The sequence below is a fragment of the Chiloscyllium plagiosum genome, chromosome 35, assembly GCF_004010195.1.
Source record: "Chiloscyllium plagiosum isolate BGI_BamShark_2017 chromosome 35, ASM401019v2, whole genome shotgun sequence".
Lineage (NCBI taxonomy): Eukaryota > Metazoa > Chordata > Chondrichthyes > Orectolobiformes > Hemiscylliidae > Chiloscyllium > Chiloscyllium plagiosum.
Window position 1 is genome coordinate 6,536,385 of NC_057744.1, and position 20,192 is coordinate 6,556,576.

The following is a 20,192-nucleotide window of genomic DNA, read 5'->3' on the forward strand; positions in this document are numbered from 1 at the left end:
TTTGGAAATGCAAATACTGCTTCCCCCTTATCAATTCTACATGTTACCTTCTCAAATAAACTAACAAATTTGTCGCACATGATTTCCCCTTCTCAAAGGTATGCTGGCTCTGCTGGATTATGTTATACACTTTGAAATGCTTCGTTATTACATTATTTGTATTAGATTCCAATATTTTCCCAATGACAGATGTTAAACTAATTGGCCTATAACTTTTAAAAACAAAATCAAAACAGCTGCAGATGCTGGAGTTCTGGCAGCACGTGTGGCAAGAGTGAACTCTGCTTTGTCTCCATAAATGCTGCCAGACCAGAGTTTCTCCAGCAATTTCTGTTCCTGTTGTTGCTCAATAGTTCTGTGCTTCTTTCCCTTTTTGAGGAAGGATGTTACAATGGCAGCCAGTGTTTCCAGTCATCTGAGACCTTTCCAGAATCTAATGATGGTTGTTAAATTACCACTAGTGCATCCACTATCACTGGACTTAATTCCTTTATATCCTAGGATGCAAGCCATTAGATCCAGGGTCATATCAGCTTTTTGCCCATTAGTTTCCCTCAAATATTTCCTCTGATGACAGTTATTGAATTGATTTCCTCCCTCTCTTTTGACCCTTGGTTTTTTAGTATCTTTGGAATGTTAATGTCTTTTACCACAAAGACTGATGCAAAATATATATCCAACTCCTCTGCCATTTCCTATTTCCCCAGCCTCATTCCCTAAACAGCCTATACTCACTCAGGCCTGTCTCTCCCTTTTTAGGCATCTGAATATACATACATAACGTAATAACATATAAATGTCGATATATATGTTTAAGGTGAAAGTGGAAAGTTATAAAAGAGATCTAAGGGGCAACTTTTTCACACAGAGGGTGGGATGTGTACGGAATGAGCTGCCAGAGGAAGTGGTGGAGGCTGGTACAATTACAATATTTAAAAGGCATTTGGATGGGTATATGAATAGGAAGGGTTTGGAGGGATATGGGCCGGGTGCTGGCAGGTGGGACTAGATTGGATTAGGAGATCTGGTCGGCATGGACGAGTAGGACTGAAGGGTCTGTCTCCATGCTGTACATCTCTATGACTCTATATTTTACTATCCATTTCACCCTTAAAGTTTATTTTCTCCCTCTTCTTTTCGGGTCATCTTCTGCTGGTTTTTAAAACTCTACTTAACCTGCTATATTCCCACTAATCTTTGCGACATTGCAAAATAAAGTGAAACAATTTGTTGCAATCTTTAATGTCCTTGGTTAATTATGGTTAACCTATCTCCTTCTCAGAATCCTTCTTCCTCACTGTGATATATCTTTGTTGCATGTCATGAACTTTATTTTAAGTATTTGTCATTGTTTACCAACCATCTTTTCTGCTGAATTCTTTTACACTCCACCCAACTCTGTCCTTATTCCTTTATAATTACCCTTATTTAAGTTTAGAATCATAGAGCTCCTACAGAGTGGAAGCAGGTCACTCAGCCCATTGAGTCCACACCGATCATCTGAAGAGCATTCCACTCTGACCCACGGCCCAACCCGATACTGTGTCTTGTATTTCCCATTGGCTAACCTACCTAGCCTGCATATCCCCAGACACTAGTCAATTTAGCATGACCCATCCATCTAACCTGCATGCTTTTGGCTTGTGGAAGGAAACCAGGGCACCCCGAGGAAACACATGCAGACATGGAGAGAATATGTCTGTTTAATTACTCTCTGTCCTATCCATAGCTACTGCTAGGGGATCATTAGACTACTCCCATTAATGTCTCCTTTCCCTTGTTCTTTCTCATCGCCAACCATTCGGATTCTACATCTTTGGATCCAAGATCGTGATCTCTTTGTAAATGTGTCATGATAATCAAACTCAATTTGTGCTACCAATTCACTCATTTTGTTTGGAATGTTACGCGCCTTTAAGTGAAAGGCATTAATTTTTAACTTTTACCCATCCTTTCCTCCATTTACCCCAATTGCTGCCTATAATAAAATGTGCACATTGCCCCTTTCTGTCACACTCTGCATATCATTATCTAAATGTGTGCCCCGGATTGCTGCCATATATTCCTTTGCTTTCCCGCTAACCTCAACCCAGAAACAGAATAAACCTTAACCACGCATCAGACACTCACCAATTAATCAGCTGCCTCACTATAGCAGAGGAGGAGCCCATTCCTGGAAGGTGACAATGTTTAAACAAAAACAACCAAACATTTCTCCCCCTTCTTCCTTTAAACTCCCTGTAACAATCAATGCCAGGATTCTATTGTAAGTCACAACAGTGGAAGGGGCGATTAAAAAAAACAAGAGCTTAAATCAGAAAGGTTTTGAGCTTCAACAGACTGTGATGTTGACAGTTCAATCATGTGTTTCCTTGAGCTTTAAAAGTTAGAACAGGCATCTGTTAAAAAAATTGTTTTTGCTCACTAAGATATCTACAGGACTGCCAGCAATTGCATTCACAGCTTGGTTGAAATTAGTGGAACCCAAGGATCACATTAATTGAGCTGAAATAATTGTATTGACGTAATTGCAGGATGTAATGGCGTTGGAGGCAGTTCAGAGAAGGCTAACTAGATTAAGTCCAGAGAAGCAAGACTTGACTTCTCAGTAGAAACTGAGCAATTTAGGCCTATACTCTTACAGAGTTTTGAGGAATAAGCAGAGAGCTAAATGAGATGTATAAGATACTAAAAAGGGACAGACAAAGCATACATAGAACGGATGTTTCCCTTCCCGCACAATCTAAAACAAAAGGTCATGGTTTTAGGCTGGGGGTGGCAGACTTAAAACAGAGATGAGGAGGAATTATTTCTCTGAAAGGATCGTGAATTTGTGGAATTTACTTTTCAGAGTGCAATGGGCACCAGGGCACTGAATAAATTTACAAAGGAGATGGACAAATTTTTAATTAGTAACCAATTAATGGGATACGTATGAAATGGCAAAGCAGGATCAAGGAAATGAATTGCCCACTCCTGATCCTAGTTCTTATGTTCTGAACACTACCGAAGATTAAACTGGTGTCAGGGAGGTACTCATTGTTAAACTGCTGTCAGTTCTCACAGGTTTGAAATTCTTGACAATCTTTCAGCCAGCTTATAGCTCCATAATTGTGATGACAGGGTGGTGGAATACACCACAAAGGAATTCCCTCAAAATTAATTAAAAATTTTCACTTCAGAGTATTCCCAGAAGCAGAGCAAGAAAATTCACTGTCAACATTATCACAAAAACAATCCACAATATTAATGCTTAATAAAGTTCTTATTCTTTAGAGAAGTAAGGCAGATTTTTAAATGTAATCTTAAAATGTCACAGCAGCAAATCTGATTCACCAGTCTTGTAAGTGAAGCCTTGACATCCGCAATCATTTTCAATTCTTCTCAGAACACAATAAATTACGGATCATCACTGCTGTTATGCTACGTTAGGAAATACTTTTAAAAATCAAAGATCATTACGGGGCTCAACAATTAGTGAAAGAAAATCAAGTCACGCACCTAACCGCCTAAAGCTTGGCACAAAATCTACAAAGGTGGCAGCTCCATTGCACAAAGGACTTGGCAGGGTGCACTGGAACTGGTGTCCCAAGGTGATCAGGTGGTGGGCAATGTACATACAGTTGTTGTGGTGGATAGCAGCCAGCTGCGGCAACTTCTGTAATGTATCCCTAAATGAGAAAAGGAAACCAATTTAGAATACCATAATACTGCAACTTCTACAAATAACTAAATGGCAACTGGAAAGAATTTGATATTCAATAACCATTAAAGATAAAACTATTTTAATCTTGATGAAGAATCAATTTGATGGATAAAAAAAACCAAATGCAACTCAAGTTTTTGTTAATGTTTGCAATGACACTTCCAAAAGCAAAATCACAGTACAGCATTATTTCCACAACATTAAGAAATCTTAAGTTTAATCAGAATTTCTATGCAATGACTCAGAAAAAGGCCAATTAATTTTGTTTATCTTTATATCTTTAAGGGGTATGAGCATAAATACAGAAAGGCAGCATCTGTTATCCATCTTTCATTTCACTCCAACTAAGCTATTTTGAACTAGTTGCTGTGGGTTTGGAGTTTGATATAGGCTAGGCTCGGTAAGGACAGCAGATTTCCTTCCCTAATGGAGTTAATGAATCAGTTATTGTGGTTGAATTTGAACGTATATTTCCAAGTGCATTAGCCTCAGTTTCTGGATTACCAGATCAGTGACACTATTACTATAACACTGTCTGTCCCATGATAATATAGATTTACATATACAAATGATAGATTAAAAGCAAGTGATAAAGTAACAGATGGATCAGTCAGTTTGAATAGATGATGAGAATTCATGTGGAAAGCATAAATACGAACATGGTTCTCTTCGACTAAATACCTTGCTTCTATGCTGAAAGTTCTTCACAATACCCAATAATAATTCGTACAGTTTAATGTAATAGGCAATATTATAAAATACAGAATGAAAGGGAGTCACATAGGAGATATTAGTTCAGATGACCAAACGTTTGGTCAAAGAAAAAGAATTAGATTTTAGAGTGTCTTGAAGGAGGAAATGAGGCATCGAGATGAAGAGGCGTCAGGACTGAATTACAGATCTTACAGTCTAGCAACTGAAGGCATGGCCACCAATGATTGAGCAACTTTAATTGGAAATGCACAATAGAATTGAAGAGCACAGATATTTTAAAATCGAAATGATTGGAAACAGCATAGATTAATGCTTAGCATTATATAATGGATCTATCATGCCTCTATTTAACGGTTCCAATGATGACAGTATGTTTTTTAAAAGACTGTTGATATATCAACAAATGGCTGTGGATATAACTTCAATGATTATCTGGGGAGACCAAGTGATGGAATATAACCTCAAACAAACTTCAAACAGACTGGAATGTGATCTCTAGCAATTACAAAGATAACAAGGTCTGGCATGCCCTGCTCAACAGCTAGCCATTCCAATGCAAATTATGTCTTGAACTGCAGACTCACTTTGTATTTTTCATTATGAAGGATGCATAAGGACAGGGGTTAAAAATTTAGTTTCAAACCTAATGAAATGTGTTAATGACATTTAATGTTCTCACGTGCATAGTCAGGGTTCAAGCATAAGTACACAACGAAAGCCACATTTGAAGTGCTATCCTCTAAGCACCTTGCAGGTAAAGATGTTTTCTTACTCAGATTGTGGCAAACCAGTTAAAAGAAAAAGTAAACTGACAACGAAAGGACTGAATTAAATCATGGCTGAAATGAATCAGAAATACAGAATTTCAACCAATCGGTAAAAATAAGAATCCTGAAACCAACTGTCCAACTATGAATATCAACTCTATCAGTTACCTCCATCAAAGGCTGCAACGTTCAACTAGCCATTCTTGGAAAAACAATTCAGAGACTGATCCATATAGCTGTGTTTTTTTTAGAAAAACTTTTATCTTTTTGGACACACCTTTTATTTATAATTTGTGTGTATCTGTATTGCACGATTAATTTGTCTGGTATTGAATGCACAATAAACTCACTATTTTTGAACTCAAAAAAGCTTGGTCACATTTGATCCTTTTAAAATACAAGTTTATTTGGTCTGGTTGCAAAGATCCATTTTTAAAATTAATTTTACTGCGACCAACCGAGGCAACAAGGTATGGGGAACCTGATCATGCCTTCCAAATCGGGAGCTTCTTGGTTTGGGATACCCCTCTGAAACCAGAACATATTGGGGAGGCTTGCCTAGGGTATGGACAAACATGTTTTTGTCTGAACATTGTATCTAAAGATTGAACGTTCAAAAGTTGGATTGTAACATTTTGTTTACACAACCTCTCTGGAGGAATATAAAACCAATCTTCACTGAGAACTGTAAGCAAAAACAACTAGTCCTAAACAGTAAAATCAGGTTGCTAGTTCACTTGAACATAAGATGCTTGGGAAAATATTTGGCAATTTTGAAAATATATTGTAGGTCAGTGCAAACGCCTTCACTCTCAGGCTGTGCCCTCAGGTCCTCATGTCTCCCACTCGTGGAAACATCATTTCTACATCAATTCTATCCAGGCCTCTCAATATTCTGCAAATTTAAAATAGATCGCCTCTCATCCTTTTAAACTCCATCAAATACAGATCTAAAGTCCTCAAACACTCCCCAGATGACAAGCCCTTCATCCTAGGATCATCCTTGTAAACCTGCTCTGGACCCCACACGACCAGCACATGCTTTCTGAGAAGGGGCCCAAAACTGCTCACACCATTCCAAATGTGGTCCGAGTACAGCCTTATAGAGCCTCAGCAATACATCACTGCTCTTTTTTACTTAGCCCTCTTGAAATGAATGCCAGCCTAACTGTCAAATGAACCTCTGTGCTTCAAATTTCCAAAGCCTTTCCGTTTTGAAAGTAGTCCATGCTCTATGCATAACCCCACACTTTCCCACATTGTATTACATCTCCCACCCTTCTGCAGTCTCCCTACTTCCTCAATACTACTTGTTCCTCCACCTATCATTATGTCATGTGCTAACTTCGCAACAACGTCCTCAGTTCCCATGTGCAGATCATTAATGCACAACGTGAATAGTCGTGGTTCCAACACTGACACCCTGCGGAACTCCATTAGTCACCAGCTGGCATTCTGAAAAAGACTCCTTTCTCTCCACTTCCTTCTGCCAGTGAGCCATTCCTCATGCCAGTACCTAAACATGGGTAAGATGAGCTCTTCTCTTACTTAGCAGCCTCTTGTGCAGCACTTTGTCAAAGGTCTTCTGGAAATCCAAACAAATCACTTCTTCTGATTCTCCTTTTATAACTTGCTTGTTACCTCGTCAAGTTGCAGGTTAGAGTTGTATCAAAAATCCATTCAACCATATTTTTCTGTAAATGTGACAAATGAATGCCTTCACTGTAAATAAGTTTCCCTGTAAACCTATAATTATGTAAGTCGTATGTGGGTGAGAGGAAATGAAAATGCAAACACATATTTAGGCTGTTTAAACATACCAAGGTAGATCAGATGATTCTCAGCTACGTGCAAGTCAATTTTTGCCTGTATTAGGGACTATGCAGTTGACTTCCCTAAATAGGCTAAAAACACCATTCCATTAATCAACAATGTGGCCAAGCTATTGCACCAAATTTAATAATGACTCTGCAAATTCAATGGTGTAAAGAATTTAAAATTCACTTATAAAAACTATTAGAAAATACTTACTTATGATAGGTTGGTACCACATCGTAGAACAAGTGGAACATGTTTCTCACAGTGTAGAAAAGCTGCATGGCACTGAAATACAAAACAAACACCATATGTAACTGTTAGTAAACAAATATAAAAGCAGAAAATATTGGAAATACTCAATAGGTTTGACAGAACACTGGAAGAAAAATGTTTAATTTTCAGGTTACTGCTCTTCTATCAGAACCTGGAAAAGTTAGAGATGTAATAAAGTTTCAGTGACTGATTTTAGGGATGTGGAGAAGGGGAGGAAAAGAACGTAAGGAAGACAGAAAAGATTAAGTGAGAAAAGGGTCTATGTTTCACAGCCAAAGGGAGTTGCAAGTTGGACAAGAAACAAACAAAAGGAATAACCAGACTTTCAGAAATTGACAACTTTTGGATTTGATTTTTCACTGTAAATCATTAAATCTTAGCACCACCCCTTGGCCTAAAAACACAGCACTAAAGGCATCACTTCAAACATCCTTAAAGAGGCTGCCAGGTTTGGAGGGTTTGAACTACAGGAAGAGGCTGAGACTGTTTTCCCTACAGCATCCAAAGCTATGGGGTGATCTTATAGAGGTTTATAAGATCATGAGGGGCATGGAGAGGGTGAATAGACAGGATCTTTTCCCTGGGTTGGGGGTAGCCCAGACCTAGAAGGCATAGGTTTAGGGTGAGAGTGGAAAGATTTAAAAGAGGGACAACTTTTTCACGAAAAGGGTGGTGCATGTATGGAATGAGCTGCCAGAGGAAGTATTGGAGGTTGATACAATTACAACATTCAAAAGGCATCTGGATGGGTATATGAATAGGAAATGTTGAGGGGGATATGGTAAAAACAAGGACTGCAAAGGCTGGAAACCAGAGTCTAGATTAGAGTGGTGCTGGAAAAGCACAGCAGGTCGGGCAGCATCTGAGGAGCTGGATAATCGACGTTTCGGGCAAAAGCCCTTCATCAGAAAGATTCCTGATGAAGGGCTTTTGCCTGAAACGTCGATTTTCCTGCTCCTCGGATGATGCCCAACCTGCTGTGCTTTTCCAGCACCACTCTAATCTGGACTCTTAGAGGGATGTGGGCCAAGTGCTCGTAAATGGGACTCGATTAATTTAGGATATCTGGCTAACATGGACGAGTTGGACCAAAGGGTCTATTTCCATGCTGTACATCAATTTGACTCTATGACCTATCACTCCAATTTTCTGGATCCATGATTCAATGTCCTGCTGCACTTTCCCACTCAGAAAAAAATTTAGTGTCAACAGTATTAGTGTACAACCACATTGTATCCCATATAACATGCTTCTCAGATTTTAAGACTTTGTACAATTGAATTGTGTGAATGTCATCACCAGACTCGCAGAGATTCAAACTCATCACCAAACTATCAGCAACAGAAATTTATTGCAAAAAAACCTCAATTTAGAGATCTAAATACATTTACAATGCACAAATTATGTCGGCTTCTTTTGCACATTTTCTGACAATCATTCTAAAATTCTTCTCACATGCAACCCAAGCATAGAAATCTGTAATAAATTTACCAATTAATAACACAAGTATGATTTTAATAACTTCCTCTTATACAGGCTGCCCCTGGGCTCTGTCCCTAAGTCTATTTGTGAATCAATTCAAAGGTAAGTCAGAACACAGTACAGAACAGTATAAACCAGCCTGTCAGTACAGGAAACATTTGTGCATCAGATCTTTAAAATTGCAATCTGGAATTGTATTTCTAAGTACAAGCATTTAAGTCAAACTAAAAGACCCTCAATAGACACGGGGGGAATCTATATTTAAAAACATAGAAAACAGGAGCAGCTATAGAACTTAGAAACTGTTCTGCCATTCAACATGATCATGGCTAATCATCCAACTCAATATCCTGTTAAAAAGCTGAAAGAACTGCAGATGCTCAAAAGCAGAAACCAAAATGGAAATAACTGCAAAACGCTCAGCAAGTTTGGCAACATGTGAAAAGAAATCAGAGTTAATATTTTGGTCCAATATTCTGCTCCTGCTTTCTTCCCTACCCTGATCCCTTTAGCCCCAAGAATCATATTCAACTGTTCCTTGAAAATATTTCAGTGGTTTGGCCTCAACCACTTTTTGTGGCAGAGGAATCAACAGGCTCATTATTCTCTGGCTGAACAATTTCTCCTCAACTCTATCCTAAATGGCCTTTCCCACAGCCTTAGACCACAACCTGGTTCTGGTCTACCCAGACATCGGAAACATCCTTCCGGTAGAATTTTATATATTTCTATAATATCACCCTCATTCTTCTAAACTCGAGTGAATATAATCCTGACTGATCCAGTCTTCCTTCATACATTAATCCTGCCATCAAGTAAACCTTTCTTGCACTCCTTCAAGATCTTCAACAAGACACCCATGCTCCAGCATTCAAATCGCCTTGCTTTGAAGGCCAACATACTGAAGGTACAAAATTTTAGAGTGCCAGCCAGGACCAGCAGCTGGGTGCTGAAGTATACACAAACATCAGCAGGATAAGAGAGCAAGAAATGGGAGACTCACAACAATGCACAAGGTCTCCTAATTAAGAAATAGGAAGATCTTTACCACATTGTCTGATGGTCCCAAACCTCATCTATTCACCCCTGTGAACTTCTCATGCAGAATACAAGCACATTCCTTCTTGTCTCTAGAAGGACAATACCAAGTGTTTGCAGTGCAATTAGTGCACAGAAATACAATTATCAGCCCATAAAAGGCCACTGTGCTGTGGCCTTTGCCTACTGAATATCATTTTTAATGAAACTTCATATAAATTGTGCTCATTCGAACCTTGGTGGAGGGGGGACTAGACTGTTCAGTATTCATTGTCACACACTAATAAAGACACCACTTGACTACTGCAACTGGACGGAGAAAGTGAGGTCTGCAGATGCTGGAGATCAAAGTTGAAACTTTATTGCTGGAACAGCACAGCAGGTCAGGCAAATGCTGTTACAAATAAAAACAAGTTTTTTTTTAAATTTATGAGCTTTAAGCTGAAGGATATTCATTTGGGTAACACTTGCCCTATTTGGGACATCTGGTATTATCAAGTGAAACACAGTACAGTTTGATGTACACCACGTGCAGCAATGAAAGAGATTTTGAAAATGTCTATATAATGACAAGAGTAACATGTTAATATTTGCCACCAGCTCTCCTAAGCCCTCAGGCTAAGGTGTTAACTTGTAAAATTAGCACCGAGTGCAGGTTCCCACTTCAACAATGTCTTGTGGATTTGAAGGTGGGGTGCTGTAAGATTGGTTCACATGTCATTGGAACTTATTCCTGGAACTTACCTCTCCCACACCTCCCAACCCCTGCAATTTTACTAGGAGCAGTCAAGACATCGAGAGTTTCATAAGGCAAATTGGATACTAGCGATAAAACAGTGATTACACTTCAAAAGTACTTCATTGGCTGCTGTACACTTTGGGGTATCTGGAGGACATAAAAAGGTTTATAATCACAAGTTCTTTCTTTCTATTAACCTATATGACGATAGGTAAGATCTGTTTTCCACTGCAAGTCTCATCTCCAATGTCTGACGTATTAAACAAGGTGTCACATGCACTGAATGAGCTCATGACATAAGAAATACAATATGAAAGTTGATTAATAATTTGTAATATTTCAGTGCATGGAAACTCATGTTGAACAGTCATAAACACCCACACTGTTCCACTTCAGTGAAGGTAATAGTCCAAGCAGACAGCTGCTTGCTTCAGGTAACAGAATTCAAAATAATATACATCAAATTTTATAGTCCAACTCCAAATGTTTAGTCATTTATGACTGACAGACATTGATCATTTTTATTTTCAATTTTATTCTTCAAGAACAGAACAGTTGTGTATATGCAAAGAAGCAGATGCCAAGCATAAGATCACTTTTGATCATCATTTATCATCAATCATTCAGCAGACTCTCAGAGGGACAGTACATAACAGATGAGACAGAACCATTTCACCTTACAGACAGAGTTGAGGAAAGGTCTAAACAAACAACTCTATGAAATAGATACAATGATACACAGACACAAAAGGCCAATGGCCTTCTCAGTGGTACAAGTCTATGACTTATTTTTAAAAATCCTAATGTGATGCAAAGAGTTCCTTGAAATTTCTTCTCTCCCAGTTTCCCCACAATAAATACAGCTTTTCAGATTGAATATTAAACATGAGCAAGCATCTGTAAAACAGCTTTAAGAATGTGGCTAAAGTTCAATGCTTGGATAAAAAAAAAAATTCTAATCTACATCCAATACTGCCCAAGAAAAAGATCTGAGGATGTGTCAACTACATCTTAGCCAATTTTGCCAGATACTAACGTAGGCCAATTGTACTTTTGCAGAAAGTTTTGTTTTATTTTGCCCTGAGCATATATTTTTATCCATAACCGCCTGGGAGGGACATTGAAAGTGGAGAATTATTTTTATTCTAAAGAACATGTATCACTTACTGTTAGTAAGTAAATGCACAGAATTACTTGCCATTCAGGTGTGGCACTCGTGGCCTCCGAGAGTGTCTGGTAAGCCAGTTCGATCAGTTTCTGGACAGATTCACTGATACGGCAGGTCGGAATGCAGAGAGTCCGATGGCTGAGCTGCTTTCCATATCCCAAGTTCACCATGTCACTCAGAGCAACAGTAGACGTCTCTGGCATTTTTGCTTTGCTGACCAACCCCACGCTGGGTAGCTTTGGTATGGAGATCTTAGAATCAGGTGTTACCTGAAGATAAAATAGTAAGTAGACTTTTACATTTCATGTTCAAGGTTTTGCACCAAATTAACACCTACACTTAAACATAAAAATAAAAGTAAAAGACTACCAAACAAAAATCTGATATTAAAGATAGTAGTGAGAGTGGGCCATGTCTTCTTGTGGTTAGTTGATGTTCCTGTATCCTGGTGGCTAGTTTTCTGCCTGTTTGTCCAACATAGTGTTTGTTACATTCTTGCAAGGTATTCTGTAAATGACATTAGTTTTGCATGTTGTCTGTATAGGGTATTTCAAGTTCATTAGCTGCTGTTTTATGGTAGTCCACAAACCCATCAACACATTACAACAGCAGCTAATGAACTTGAAAGACCCTATAGAGGCAACAAGCAAAACTAGTGTCATTTACAAAATACTTTGCAAGAACTGTATCAAACACGACATTGGGACAAACAGGCAGAAAACTAGCCACCAGGATACACGAACATCAACTAGCCAGAAAAAGACATGCCCCACTCTCACTACTATCTTTACATACAGTTGAGGAAGAACACTACTTCAACTGGGACAACACGTTCATCCTAGGACAAGCCAAACATAGACCCACGAGAGCATGGCACTCTAACCAGAACTCCATCAACAAACACAGTGACTTGGATCCCATTGACCACCCCCTGAGAGAAAGAGCAGGAAATGACATCACCAACCCAAGGAAACCTAAACATGTAAATAAAAGGCGGGCCATACCGCCAGTGGTTCATTCGGAGGCTCACCGATGATGTTACCCGGTATGGTGATGAAATATCTGAAAATGAACATTCCAGCTCAGCGAGCAAAATTATATCCAAAAATCTGCTATGTTAAAATGTTCCCAGATGAAGCAATAATCAACAATTCTACAAACAAATTCCTGAATTTCTCTCTATTCACTAACTTGCACAATGTTGTTTGTTTATAAAATAGCTGTTCAGAAGTTAGTTTACATAGCAGAATCATTCCGCATAAATAGTGCACAATAGTGTATCCTCCACAAGAGCCTTAATTCATTGTTGTTTCATCTAACATATCCTTCCAGTCCCTTCTTCAGCCTCTAGGAGAAAGTGAGGACAGCAGTTGCTGGAGATCAGAGCTGAAAATGTGTTGCTAGAAAAGTGCAGCAGGTCAGGCAGCATCCAAGGAGCAGGAGAATCGACGTTTCAGGCATGAGCCCTTCTTCAGGAATTCCTGAAGAAGGGCTCATGCCTGAAACGTCGATTCTCCTGCTCCTTGGATGCTGCCTGACCTGCTGCGCTTTTCCAGCAACACATTTTCAGCCCTTCTTCAGCCTCCCCTTGAATGCATCTCTGTTACTTGCTTCAGGTTGTTAGATTGTCTTTTTCAAAACTGGAATTAGAGCACCCCCTAGAGTATAAATATGAGAAATTAGGCAAAGTACACGCATGGGAAGAATGACATAACGATTGTGACGTTTTTTCCTCCTTGTGCCATATGTTAGCAATACAAAATAAATTTAGTAACAACACAGATGAAAGTGTACTCACTGAAGAGATTCAAACAATGTCATAAGCTACATTTCACAGAGCATTGTCCAGCACCTTAAAATGTTCAAAGTTATGTTGAAAACAAAACTGCTGAGGAACCAATATACAGACAATTCTTTCCCAATTCAGCTACCCTCGAGGTCAGTATAATGTGACAGCTTAGGGCTATATATATTAACTAATTCACCTTCACAGTGTTGTGAATTTCTGATGTCATCAGGTTTCTGGCAGTGACTATCACATCTTGGCACTTCTTACTGGCAAAGTGAACATTCACGTTCCTTGCATATTTTAACAGGTCTGTGGAATGCTCCCGCAAAAACTGCATGTCTTTCAGTTTCTTCTCAAACTTATCTGTTTCATTTATCACCTAGAGGTTAAAAGGGGGGGGGGGGGGGGGGAATGGCAGAGAAGACAGAAACCGTATATACAAATCAATTGCAGAAGAAGCAATTAACCATTATGTCTGATATTCTGCTCTCATTTATATTCTGCAATTCTCCATTAGTGGTGTCTCAGGAACTTTTAACCACTGAAGCTCAATACGTTCGCATGGAAAGATAGTAATGTCAATATACAACAAATCTCAAGGTTGGATATTTGCTGAACAAATTCTCCATGTATCAGAAACAGAAAGTGCTCGACAACCTCAGCAGTTCTGGCAACACCTGTGGAAAGCAGTCAATGTTTTGGGTCCACTGCCCTTCTTCAGAAGTGAAGAATAGGCTGTGATGAAGGGTCACTGGACCTGAAACGGTGACTCTACTTTTTCTACACAGATGCTACCAGACCTGCTGAGATTCTCCAGCAATTTCCATTTTTGATTTAGATTTTCAGCTTCCACAGTTCTTTGAGTTTTTTGTTTCTTTCTCCTTGTATCAGCCTGGTTGGTTCCACAGTTAAACTGAACTAGATTAGTGCTTCCTAAACTTTCTCATGGCGACCCAGTTTGTGGCTTGAAAATGGTTGTGGTCCTGAAGAGAGAGAGGAGGGGGAAAGAGAGTGTGTGAGTGAGCGTCTGTGTTGTTGGTGGAAGGAGACTTGCTGGATCAAAGGGGGTCTATCTAACTGGTGGCCTGGGAATGTAGGATGCAATTGTTACAGCTGAGTCAGAGCATTACAATGGCGATTGCTGTCTTGAAACCTCAAAATTCCAACTCAATGTTGATCAACCAGATTCTGCTTCTCCCCAAAACCAGTCTGAGCTTGCTTCAGTAGCATTGTGCAGTCATGGCAACTGGAGCTCCTAATCATTAGGAAAACAAACTTACCTGATGTGTGTGTGTGTGTGTGTGTGTGTGTGTGTGTATATATAGAGAGAAAAAAAAAATCAACAAACGCTGGACAGTCCAGGTCAAAGATGGAAATCCTTCTTTTAAAGGATATAGAAAATGTGAAAAAGCACCCTTCACATCACTGCCCACATTCAAACCAAATTCTACTTTGCATCTTTGTCTCACAGGGATACTGATTCCATCTAGGGTCAGGAAAGCACCTTATCAATCACTGTCTTCAGTGGGAAGACACTGATGTAGAATATGGCAAGAATTGTAAAAATTATTTATGTGGTTTGTAAATATATGGCTTAGTTTGAGGCATTCAGAAGCCTTTAATGATATATTTGTTTCAGTACTTATAATACAATGTTATACTTAACCATTAACTAGCACAGTGTGTAGTGTAACCCTTGTATGTACGAACAGACAGTGGAAAAGTACTGAGTACATCTGACTTGTAAAGATAAGCTGATGTAAACACACAATAGGAATGACTTTTAATAAAGAGCAGTGTTTACTGGTGGCCTTGGTAGCGCCTGGGAGAGTGAGGCAGACAGTGGGGGTGTTGCTCCCCTGTGAGTACAGATGAAGGACATGTTTTAAGCTGTGGGAAAAAAAACAAGAACTATTTCACGCCACCTCCTGCAGAAAGAGGTTACATGGGGTCAGATTGTAAAAATTATTTATGTGGTTCGCACTTGTTTGTAAGTTGTCTACATGCTGGATGATCATTTCCACCATTAATGATTTTTATCGTTAACAATTCAATCCATGCAGATATACTTTATTATAACTTTAAGTAAATTTCTGGCCGTTCATAAATAAACTTCTTGCAAATATACAATATGGTGGCAAAGAAGTTACAGGAATCTGCTCTGTAATCCACTTAGAGGCCAAAGTCTCCAACTATGATGTCAGAGTGGCACAGTAAAATCGATCTGGGAGATGTCAAAACAAGGATTTCAATGACACATTTGTGAAACGTGGCCAAACCTTGAGAAATCTGGAAACAAGATGTATGGCTAGGAAGTGGGCATTCCAGAAACAAGTATATATACGTGCACATAAAATAATTGCACACAGAATACATTAGCTTTGCCAAAATCTATTAAATTATAGAAAAGTAATTCTTATAATGTCAGAGATTTCAGAACCACTGTGCAAAGAATTTCACAAAGCAGTCCCAAGAATGGTCATTGATCAATTTTGTTCCAGCCTTGTATTACATGTCTCTTTACCTCTTCATACTGATCCAATTGGCTGCTGTTTGCTGGTATGGAATATACTAAACAGTTCTTGATGATAATTTCTGATAAATCCTCCCATATCATATCTCCCAGCAACTCTGTCAGGACTGCATCCTGCTTCACATCACATACCACAGAATCCCAGTGAGACACATCTAAGAAAAACATCAAGGAAAAGACAGCGTCAATACTCGACACAACCAATTGTAAATGTTATATCTGAATTATGCTGGTGGACTAATTTCACAGAAACATACTTCCTTAATAAAGCAACAAATAAAATTGATATTGGATATTTATGAAGTAGACGAAGCAAAGGAAAGAAAGTGCACGTACAAAGAAGATGTTGGTGCAGGAACTCCAAAACAGCGATCACCTTCCGGTAAACATCTGCTGGTGAGGCATGATCAGATTTCTTTTCAACTGCAATCAACCGTAATACTGCATCCTGTGTCTGAAGTTCAATCTCAACATCAAAGGAAGGATCAAGAACCAACGGCTTCAATACATATTTCATCAAGATCTGACCTGTGTAATTCAAAGACATGCGTTCACATTAAGCCATGAAAGATGTCTATAGCAAAAACATTAATGACATTCTACAATTATGAGATGTTATTACTCCAGATGCAGAACACCAATTGTGGATGAAGTCACTCAATTATGCTACAATCTAGTAAGGGACTTGCAATCTTTACCTTTAAAGTAGACAAAGGGTGAGATTCAGGGAACTTAAAAGGGAATCATAAGATTCCATGGTCAGCATTAGACTTTTAATTCCAACTATTTATTGAATTCAAATTGTACCGTCTGCCATGACAAGATTCAAACACAGGTTCCTAAAATATTACCAGGGTTTCTGGATTAATAGTCTAGCGATAGTCTAGAGGCCATCAGTTCCCTGTACATGATGGACATGTAACTGTGTATAACATAAAAATAGTTGCACGTGGCTCTTTTTCCTCAGGCTTGTTGGACCATGGGATGTCTGCCAAAGTCCTTTTCTTACATGGGAACCACACTTCTCAGGTGAAGACAAAGCATTCAGGCTTCATATCTACAAAACTGCTCACTTAGTTGACCCAAACTGAGCTCAGCTAAAAAACCTTATCTGCTCCCAACTACTGATGAAACTTGAATGAACAAAATGCAGTAACTTTTGAATTTCAATAGAGAGGGAGGATGGGGTTTATGGATGAATACAAGCTACTTACAACTCTATATTTGGGCTTCAGTGTTTGACTAACAGTGTTTGGAATGTATTGCATTGCAGAAGAGTGAAGCTTTTTAACTGTTGACTGAAACTTTTGTGTGTTACCTCATTATTTCTATAATGGTCAGCTCAGACCTTTACGTCTGAGAAACATTATGATTGCACTAGCTACTTTTTGACACATATTTCATTGTTCTCTTCAACAGTGTTGGAAGTCTAGTTCCCAGACTTTCATTCTGCACAAGGGGAAATGCAAAGAAAAAGAGGAGTGAGTTTGACTGATATGTGACTGGATGAGTTTTACTTTTTGCATTTTAAAAATTAAGTGAATCTGATAATATTTTTTTCTCCCCAACAGAGTGCAAAACCTGTCTCTTACCAATCCATGCCATTTTGTCAATATATCAGTCCTGTTTTCTCCCTACAAGAACTACACCAAACTCGTAAAGTAATGATTGCTCAACCATATTTGGAGTTCACAATATTCATCATATACTGCTAAGAGGTAAAACTGAAAATTAACTATTTTCTTGGTCAAATTGCTTACTGAAGAATTTCAGTTTCCTTGTCAATTCACCAAGGATAGCAAAGCCTTGAAGTACTGACACAAGCAGCGGCTCAAGATCACTTTTTTTCTTTGATGTCATGTTGCACAAGTGCAGCTCAGTCTTCAAAGTCCATCCAAATAAATCTTCAGCTGGAAAAGAAACAGCAATAAGCGATCAGTTCACATCATATGTCAACAGTTCCACTATCACTTCATGACAAAAATGTATTCTTCTGAGGAGTGAAGTAGAAAGTTCCTAAGCAATGGTACACAAGTTCTCTCTGAAATGCATGTGGAAAATTAGTTAGAACTTAGAAGTTCTAACTACCATGATGTAGAAGTTGAACTTGCACTGGCCAATGAACACTTATAGGCGAAAGCAAGGACTGCAGATGCTGCAGATCAGAGTCAAGATTAGAGTGGTGCTGGACTCTATCAATGAACACTTATAGTCACGGAAAGAAAATAAAGGACACTTTAAAAATAAAGTTACTCAAGCTCTGTAAAATCACAACACATAGCCTAGTAAAGACACAACAGACAGAATTTTTTTGGGGAGCGTTAGATTAAAATTAAAATTAAAATTTCTGATACATCTCTAACAAAAACAGAATGGCCGCGATGTTCTGATCCTACTTCCAACTTTGATCAGATTAAAAACTATCAACTTACATTTAAATGATGTCTGCACTGGAAATTCCTGGACAGGAGCCTTCTGTTATGAACCTATCCAGGAATCCAGCGCAGAATCATACAATGGGCAGTCCCTGGGTTATGAATGGGTTCCGTTCTTGAGTATGTTCATATATCGATTTGTACGCAAGTTAGAACACAATATAAAATAACAATAAGTATGAGTTCATGTGTCGGATTTTTACATTAATATTAACACACTTATGTGGGCTCTGAATCGCAAGTCAGGCATTCGTAAATTGAGGATTGCCTAGAATTAGACCTTATCACAATTGGTGGTACTGCAGCAATTTCACTGGTGAGAGACTATAATTCAACAGGCTGTTTTCATTGTAAATAAGGAATTATCAATGGAACACATCAACAGGAAATACATGCACAATTTGCCCCATAAGAGTTTTTTTTAAAAGGATTCTTGCAATATATCTTGGTATTCACAGCTCACATCTTGGAGTTAATATTTAGTTTTCTAAAATAAAATAATTAGTTGATTCACCTTTTGAAGGAGCTGGTGAAGGGGGAAGGTTCCAAACAGCCAGTTGCTTCCACTCCTCCCCAAGATGGTACAGCAGTTTCTCCTTCTGTACAATGAATTCCGTACTAAGCACTTGCAACATTTTCAACTCAATGCCTTTCTTTGATTTTAGTAGGGTCAGGTTGGACTGTGCCTTACAATCACAAACAGAAACAAGGGAATACTAGACTCATTTGTAGCTATAACTTAGGTCAGTCACTTCAGCGAAAAAAATCAAAACCAAGTATATGTTTCAGCCTGGCCGGAAAAATAAACTGTACTTTTGGAAATAAGCTAAAACATCTCTTCTCGAGACAACAAGAATGTTAACCTATGGCATGCTTGGCTCTTTGATGGATCAGAGAGATCTTAAAATTCATATACCTCTATTGAGAGCGAAAAAAATTTCCTGGTATCCTGCCCTTCAATCAACTCACCCTTCCCCAAGAAACCATTAATTTAATCCAATTGTCATTTGTAGAATTTTGCCTGTGTACAAACTTTCCTGTATTTACCTACCCATAATTTACTGGCACAAACTAATTCACCATCTGTAATGCATCTTGTTGTGTTTGAGAAACTTGATAGCACTATATAAATATAAATGCCATGTTTCTGTTGATTGCAGTTGGTAAATCAGATTTGTCACGTTTCATTAAGAAGTTTAAAACTATACAAAAATAATGACATACATGTAAATGCTATGAAAACCAGAGCTTACAATTAAACGTTAGAGACAGTGAGAAATAGTGAAAAATCAACTTTCATGGAACAAGTACAACATAATTTCAGGCTTGGAATCAAAGAATCTAAATTAGAATCAACTCCACCAGACTATGGCTGTGCTGCAGTTGCAGCAACTTACTTTTATACTCAATTTCAATGATCATTTGACTCAGAACAGTACATATAATCCTGCTAAATGCCAAAGTTTGCAGTGTTAGGTTCCAATAGCAGTTGTATAGATGGTCAGACTTACTTTATTGAGATGAGTAGCTGATTTGATGTAGTTTTTTTCTAACAAAGCTTGGTGATGTGTTTCAAGAGCAGTGTCAAACTGGAAAAGATAGCAAGCAAAAGTAAAATAGTTCCATGAACATTCTCTGACATTTGGAAGTCAAAATAAGTGAGTTTTCAAATCTAATGCCATAGGTGACTACGTGTGTGTGTGTGGTGTGTGTGTGTGTGTGTGTGTGGA

The 20,192-nt window shown here is 38.5% G+C and overlaps 1 protein-coding gene across 1 annotated transcript in view; it reads right to left on the reverse strand.

Moving 5' to 3' along the window:
* The window catches only part of zw10 (zw10 kinetochore protein), a 39,000-nt gene that overhangs the window by 8,659 nt on the left and 10,149 nt on the right, over positions 1 to 20,192 (reverse strand). Inside the window, exons 3-11 of the mRNA XM_043676567.1 lie at positions 19,974 to 20,097; positions 18,977 to 19,148; positions 17,788 to 17,937; positions 16,364 to 16,555; positions 16,019 to 16,182; positions 13,691 to 13,873; positions 11,736 to 11,974; positions 7,219 to 7,290; positions 3,502 to 3,671 (exon numbers count right to left, since the gene is read on the reverse strand). Coding sequence (XP_043532502.1) covers positions 3,502 to 3,671; positions 7,219 to 7,290; positions 11,736 to 11,974; positions 13,691 to 13,873; positions 16,019 to 16,182; positions 16,364 to 16,555; positions 17,788 to 17,937; positions 18,977 to 19,148; positions 19,974 to 20,097 — 1,466 coding nt within the window. The remainder of the gene's footprint in view (positions 1 to 3,501; positions 3,672 to 7,218; positions 7,291 to 11,735; positions 11,975 to 13,690; positions 13,874 to 16,018; positions 16,183 to 16,363; positions 16,556 to 17,787; positions 17,938 to 18,976; positions 19,149 to 19,973; positions 20,098 to 20,192) is intronic.